This window comes from Cucurbita moschata, unplaced genomic scaffold (assembly GCF_002738365.1).
Source record: "Cucurbita moschata cultivar Rifu unplaced genomic scaffold, Cmos_1.0 Cmo_Scf00022, whole genome shotgun sequence".
NCBI classification, from domain to species: domain Eukaryota; kingdom Viridiplantae; phylum Streptophyta; class Magnoliopsida; order Cucurbitales; family Cucurbitaceae; genus Cucurbita; species Cucurbita moschata.
The window spans coordinates 2,175,032-2,181,417 of record NW_019268538.1 but is presented as its reverse complement, the minus strand read 5'-3'; the positions used below and the strand labels follow the sequence as shown (position 1 = coordinate 2,181,417).

The 6,386-nt window shown below is 39.5% G+C and overlaps 2 protein-coding genes across 2 annotated transcripts; one reads left to right on the top strand and one right to left on the bottom strand.

Moving 5' to 3' along the window:
- The first annotated feature begins 516 nt into the window (after nucleotides 1-516).
- LOC111459471 lies at nucleotides 517-2,154 on the top strand. The gene is made up of 2 exons (XM_023102394.1): nucleotides 517-859; nucleotides 1,497-2,154. Exon 2 carries the CDS (start codon nucleotides 1,538-1,540, stop codon nucleotides 1,940-1,942), a length of 405 nt encoding a protein of 134 aa, XP_022958162.1. The 5' UTR covers nucleotides 517-859; nucleotides 1,497-1,537; the 3' UTR covers nucleotides 1,943-2,154.
- Nucleotides 2,155-2,224: 70 nt separating this feature from the next.
- Nucleotides 2,225-6,343, bottom strand: LOC111459733 (linoleate 13S-lipoxygenase 2-1, chloroplastic-like). The gene is made up of 8 exons (XM_023102762.1): nucleotides 5,986-6,343; nucleotides 4,913-5,181; nucleotides 4,586-4,823; nucleotides 4,088-4,336; nucleotides 3,912-3,997; nucleotides 3,715-3,825; nucleotides 3,064-3,632; nucleotides 2,225-2,998 (listed from the first exon to the last, which is right to left on the bottom strand). Exons 1-8 carry the CDS (start codon nucleotides 6,341-6,343, stop codon nucleotides 2,239-2,241), a joined length of 2,640 nt encoding a protein of 879 aa, XP_022958530.1. The 3' UTR covers nucleotides 2,225-2,238.
- Between the last annotated feature and the right edge of the window lie 43 nt (nucleotides 6,344-6,386).

The following is a 6,386-nucleotide window of genomic DNA, read 5'->3' as shown; positions in this document are numbered from 1 at the left end:
GTCTTAAAAAAAAAAAAAAAAAAAGAAATATGTTCAAAGCAAAATAAAATCAAATAAAAGACGTAAAATAATGCTATAGACAAACTTAAGATCTACGAAATAAAATGCAACTACACAATACTGAAATATTTTAAAAAATACCCCGTAAGTAACGCCACTGTTGTGGTTAGAAAATGTAAATACATGCAACATGAATGAATGAGAACTATGATTCAAAGCCTTATAATCTTAGGCGACTTTTCAGTTTAGGTAAATTGGATGTGTATTTACTGTTTTACCCACGGTTCACACGTGATTCTATTTTAAGTTTAAAGATACGTGGATGAATATATGAATTAAAATATAGAAGTGGTTAGATGGGTTGAATAATTGAAGTTAAGAAATAGAATTATATTGATAAGTATAAAAGTGTAACAAATAATGAAAATATAATTTAATTAGTGTAAAATTATAAAAATCGTAGTTGGTAATTGGTAGTGTAATAAAGAGGAATAATGTGAGCATCGGCGTGAGCAATTAATTTGGTTGCAGTCTTCCGGGTCCTCGTTTACCAAGAAATCCCTGGCTTTGTTCTTGCTTCACCCTCCCCCAACTCCCCAACTCCCCAACTCCAATCCCACACGCTTCCCAGCTTTGCCAAATCGCCATCTGCTTCTGCTTCTGTGCCTTTGGTGCTTTGCCCATTGCCATTGCCATTGCCATTGCCGAATCTTCCTCTCTGCTTCTTCCTTTTCGTTTACTTCTTCTCCACTCTTGATTTTTCTCACCTTTTGCTTTCCTCTAATCTTATTTCCCTTCCTCCTTCCATCGGAAAATCTCCCAGATGCGTTTCATGCTGCTACCTTCTCGCTCATAACAGGTTTCCTTCACTCTCTCCTCTCGATTTACCCCCATATTTGTTTTGTTTTTTCTCTTTATTGCGTTTTTTTGACTCTCGAGCTCCGAGATTCCAGTGGGGTTTGATTACTTTTATATTTTCTGTTGCCCTGCTTCGGATCTTACTCTTCTCGACTTGACAGATTGTTTGAGGTTACTTTTGTTACCTCAACCCACCATTACGGATCTTTGTTGGGGTTTGGTCGTCTTTAACCTATGCATTCTGGACATAAATGTTTCAATGTATACAGGATACATATAGAATTTTTCACCTCTTGGACAGCTAAAATCATGTTGCAATACTTGTTTTGTCACATATTTAGTTCATTACTTGTCTGATTTGATGTCCCAACACTTCTTTATATGCATCACCGAGCTTGAGTGTATTTTACTTTTCTTTTAGTTGAACTTGAACCTGAATAAGAAAAAGCCCTTAGTTTGACAGTAGATTTCTATTGTTCATTGTATTTGTAAGCAAATAACTTTTGATTTAGTTTCGCCACTGAAGTTTCATGTTGTAATCTTTATTTGTTAACTTGAAAAGCGCTATAGTTGGTGATCTTATGTTGTAATCTTTATTTGAAGTTTCACTCTTTTATTCGTTTTTCTACATGTTGCAGTAAGCTTTTATGCATGAGTTTTTGTTGAAAATTTTAGAACTATGGGTAGAGGAAGAGGGAAAGGAAAGAAATCCATCATAACCAGTCTTGAAGATTCAACAATTGGTGAGGAAGAGAAAATTTCGTCGCAGAAGCAAAATGGAAGTGCAGAACAGGCACAAACAGATGAAATCAAGGAAGAAGAGCTTGGAAGAGTAGAAGCCATAGATGAGCAAGCTAAGACTGATCCTGGCAAAGTGATTGAAAATCCAAATCCAGCAGAAACTGGGAAGAAGAGGAAAAGGAACTCTTCAATGAAGGAGAAAATGGGTTTAGTTAATGATGCAAGCTGTAAGGGTACCCAAACAAGCATTGTCCAAGTCAAGTCTAATGGATTCCGGCATCATGGAAGCAGGCGAAAAAGCAAGCCACGTCGAGCTGCTGAAGCAGTTGTTGAATGCAGATAAATATTTGGTTGATTATTGGAACATCTGTCCCTTTTGTGGGGTGAAACATGGTAATATCTGGTGTCCTGTTTCTGTTAATGCTGATTTTTCTCATTTCAATTTTTGTTACTGCCCAATTTTGATACCAAAAGTGGGACTAAAAGTTCTTAGCCCTTTTTATTGTAGTTCCTGATACTGTTACTGTCACAATTCATATCTATTTCTTAAGAACATGCATACATTAGTTAATATATGAAGCTCTGCGGCATGGTTTTAGCCTACAATATGAATCAAACACCTTTTGGTTGGATTAGCTTTTAAATAGAAACACTACAAGGAACCCCTCTTGCCGTCACACCGGGCTCTGAATATGGCTTCAAAATTTGATAAGGCCCCACCCCAGCACCATGTCTGTTTTTCAGTTTGGGATTCCCATTCCTTTCATCAATGATCTCTTCCAATTTTTTCAGTTTCCTGCTAAACTTCTCAAATGCTTCCTTTATAACAGGCTCATCACCCCATGCTGGTTCCATGTCCGCTCCCAAATACTCCTCATCTCTTGAATGACTTGACAATATATTCAGAATGAACAGAAGTATGTTTGCTTGAATCTGTGTAGGAAACGTGTCTAGAAACACGTTTTCTGGATTTTCAAGGAAGTACTTCCGGAGTGTTGAGTTGGGTTCCTCTGTGGGTATGTTGAGTCGAGTAAGACTGGGTCGAATTGGGTAATAACTCGTAAAAGGATATTGTCCGAAGTTGACTGCGGCGTGGTGGCCGGAAGTAACCCATATGATGGTTGTGACAATATGAATGAGGTCGTTAGGAGTGTTGAGGATTGGCCACCATGGTTCGTCCTTCTTATCTCCATGGCCTACTTCTCTGATCTCTGTCCACCATGCTTGAAGTTCTCCATCTGAATTGACAAGACTTGGGTCTGGATAGTAGTGATTCACATATTCTGTTACCCATTGTTTGATAGCATCCCAAAGGATTAGGCCATCATTGGCAAAAGGGTAGTCTTCAATACTCAACTTTAATCCGTGAGGTGCATTTGGATCTTCAACAGCCAACCCCCTGTTTTAATTCAAATGGTTAAGTAAAAGTTGTATAAGAAGAATACATTTGTTTAAAGGATTTACCTGTGAATTAAGTCGGCAGGTAAAGCTTCTAAGTTGAATTGCCATTGTTTCTCATAGACCACGGAACTGATTTCCATAGAATATTTTCCTGGTGAGAAAATGCTCTCAACCAGTCCTTCCACATTGATAAGAGTTTCGCGAGCAACTGCATTGATTGCCATGGTGTGTCGAAAATGGGGATGCAAAAGTCTATAAATTGGATGCATTGCACTTAGTTGTCTATGTGTAGCAATAACGTAAGGTTCCACACAGCAATGAGTTCTAAGCCAGTGGCTAACAAGTTGGTGATGACCAGAGTCATGGGCAAGAACATGAGCTTTGGCAATCCTCCAAAGCCAGAGGCCATAGGCATCCCAACATGGCGTGAAAACGTCTTTCCACTGTGGTTTGTCGTCAATTGGTGGCCTACTGAGCTCAATAGCCAGTGGCCTTAAAGTGTTGTCCGGGTTCAAGAAAAATAATGTCCTTGATCCGTATAGTGTTCTTCCTTTAAGCTCTCGCACCTTTGCTACATATGGTATGAACAGATCGTGATAGTCTAGTATAAATAGCTTCCTCTGTTTCACTGCCTGCACCCCCACAACATTCAAAATTTTAGACCCAAAACGAATTATAAATCGTTTTGATCCTTCAGCATATACAAACACACACCTCATCAATTGTCATGAATCCTTTGATTTGTTGCTCGACTATTTCATCAGTGATTGCTGATTCAGGAGAACCATAAATAGATGGCTCAAGCTTACTCTCCAATGGCCATTCCTGGACACAATTTCTCAATCATTAAAGCTTTATGCTACAAGGGTTGAGCCCAAAATCCATGGATTACTGTAAAATTATTGTTATACCGTGACGAGCCTTATGCTATAAGGGTTGAGCCCTGCAAGTGTCTGTCTAGCAAATTCCTCGTCTTTAAACCAAAAGAATTTGTCTCCTGAATAACAATGAAGAAGAAGATGAAGATCAATTACATTGAATTAATTTGTTAAGAGATTTTAATTACACGATGCTTCAAAGTTCTTACCATTATTGGATGTTTGAGAAGAATCTAAGAGTAGGATACCCATGAGTGTTGGAAGAAGAGAATTGAACCTCCAAGTGTGTTTAGAAAGACTGCACTGTTTGTCTGTGCCGATGGTGTCCAAAGCTGGTAGGAGGGCAGACAACATGGAATGAAGTGCCTTTGTTAATGGGTTTTCTTGTATCATTGGTATTGAGAATGCTTCGTCTCGAGGCACATAAAACTCCAGACTTTTCACTTCTGATGATGGATCTACAGATTTTCCAAGCATACGTAGGTTAGAATCATCCATATCTGTTAGGAATTACGACTCTCCACAATAGTATGATATAGTCTACTTCGAGCATAAGCTCTCCTGACTTTGCTTTGAGCTTCTCAAAAAAGCCTCATACCAATAAAGATGTATTTCTTAATTATAAATCCATGATCATTCCCTAAATTAGCTAATGTGGGACTCTCTCCCAACAATTTTCAACAGTGAAAGACCAAATAAAAGAAAACCTGTTTGAGTGCGTGGACGTCCAGTCCTACAGCGTCGAGGATAAGGATGTTGTTTACCACCAAGCACGGGTCTTTTATACTCGTCGCCTTTGTCTGGATTTCCTAGGTCATTGTAGACATCATAATCGTATATCCTTTCTTGCTTCTCGCGCTTTCCATACCCATTGCCTTGCAAAATCCTAAGCTCTTCTAGTCTGAGTCTCTTTAGCCCGTCTGGTGTTTTTGATGGCAAGTATGACTAACATGATCAACCATTGTTAGAGTTTGATCTCATTAAAAGTTGTAAGAAAGAACCCAAGCAAAGGAAAGTGTTTGCTTAGAGATTACCTTAGTGGTGAAGAAGATTCTCCTATCGTTGCATTGAGCTTTAGAAGTGATCCAAGAATTGCATGAGAAGTGAAGAGGGCCAGTTGGAATGCCATGGATCACAATGTCCTTAAGGAACACCTCTTTCTTATGCATATTCTCAACCAAAACCGCTCCAATTGGGCCAAAGTCTGCTGGAATGACGAAACTTATCTCGTAAATTATCTCATCGTCCTCTCTCTTCACTTTCTGTTCATACGCTTTCATTCTTCCCTTCTCTAATCCCGTTGCTAAATACAAAAAAAAGTTCATTCAAAACCAAATCATACCAAGAGAAAGATAGTGTCTCTTACATACTTCCCGAGGCTACCACCAGTAAATATTGTTCTCTGAGAGCTTTCTCTTTTGGGTTTTCCCTCAAGATTTTTAAAACACGTCTGTTAGTGAGAGGTTTCCACACCCTCATAAAGAAAGTTCTCTTTTAGGTTTTCCCTCAAAGTTTTTAAAACACGTCTATTAGGGAGAGGTTTCCACACCCTTGTAAAGAGGGTTTCCTCTCAAGATTTTTAAAACACGTCGGCTAGGGAGATGTTTCCACACCCTTGTAAAGAGGGTTTCCCCTCAAGATTTTTAAAATAGGTATATTAAGGAGAGGTTTCCACACCCTTATAAAGAGGGTTTCCCCTCAAGATTTTTAAAACACGTCGGTTAGAGAGATGTTTCCACACCCTTGTAAAAAGGGTTTTCCCTCAAGATTTTTAAAGTACGCCTGTCAGGGAGAGGTTTCCACACCCTTATAAAGAATGCTTCTGTAATGGCCTAGGCTCACCACTAGCAGATATTGTCCTCTTTGGTTTTTTCCTTTCGGGATTTCCCTCAAGGTTTTTAAAACACATCGGCTAGGGAGAGGTTTCCACACCCTTGTAGAGTGTGTTTCGTTCTACTCCCCAACCGATGTGAGATCTCACAACTTCGTTCTCCTCTCCAACCGATATGAGATCTCACATCTTAATTAGTTAACATAACATTCCAACGAACCTCAACAAACATGATTACAAATATAAAATAAGGCAATAATAATTCAGAAGACGTACTGGGATCCATGTCAGCACTAAGAAGCTCCAAGGCGAGTACTCTGCTCCGCCTATTAATGATATCATGAAGCCTTCCTATGAACCCAAACTTTGGAAAGAGCTGGTGGATGGGCCGTTGGACAGTAGTAACCACAGCTTTGGTATAAACAGGGGACTGGATTGAAGGCACAGACACATGCACAGCGGAGGGCTTAATGACATTGGGAGAAGTGAAGCGAAGGGGAGAAGCAGCAGGTGGTGTGAGGCTGTGTTGCAATGAGACACATGCATCAACATTACCAGGAAGCAATGGTTTCTGATAAAGGAACCAGGTGGCCTGGTTGGAGCACCTGTAATGTAATGGTGGGTGGTTCAGCATTTTACTCACTCTTGCAGTGAAAGAAAGAGAGGGCTGAATGAAG

What these genes read in the sequence shown, in the direction of transcription:
- LOC111459733 (XM_023102762.1), bottom strand. Translation starts at nt 6,343, where the DNA reads ATGCTGAACCACCCACCATTACATTACAGGTGCTCCAACCAGGCCACC. An exon ending in GAATCTTCTTCACCACTAAG is followed by an intron (nt 4,824 to 4,912) that starts GTAATCTCTAAG and finishes TGATCATGTTAG; the next exon opens with TCATACTTGCCATCAAAAAC. An exon ending in GATTCATGACAATTGATGAG is followed by an intron (nt 3,633 to 3,714) that starts GTGTGTGTTTGT and finishes GTGGGGGTGCAG; the next exon opens with GCAGTGAAACAGAGGAAGCT.
- LOC111459471 (XM_023102394.1), top strand. Translation starts at nt 1,538, where the DNA reads ATGGGTAGAGGAAGAGGGAAAGGAAAGAAATCCATCATAACCAGTCTT.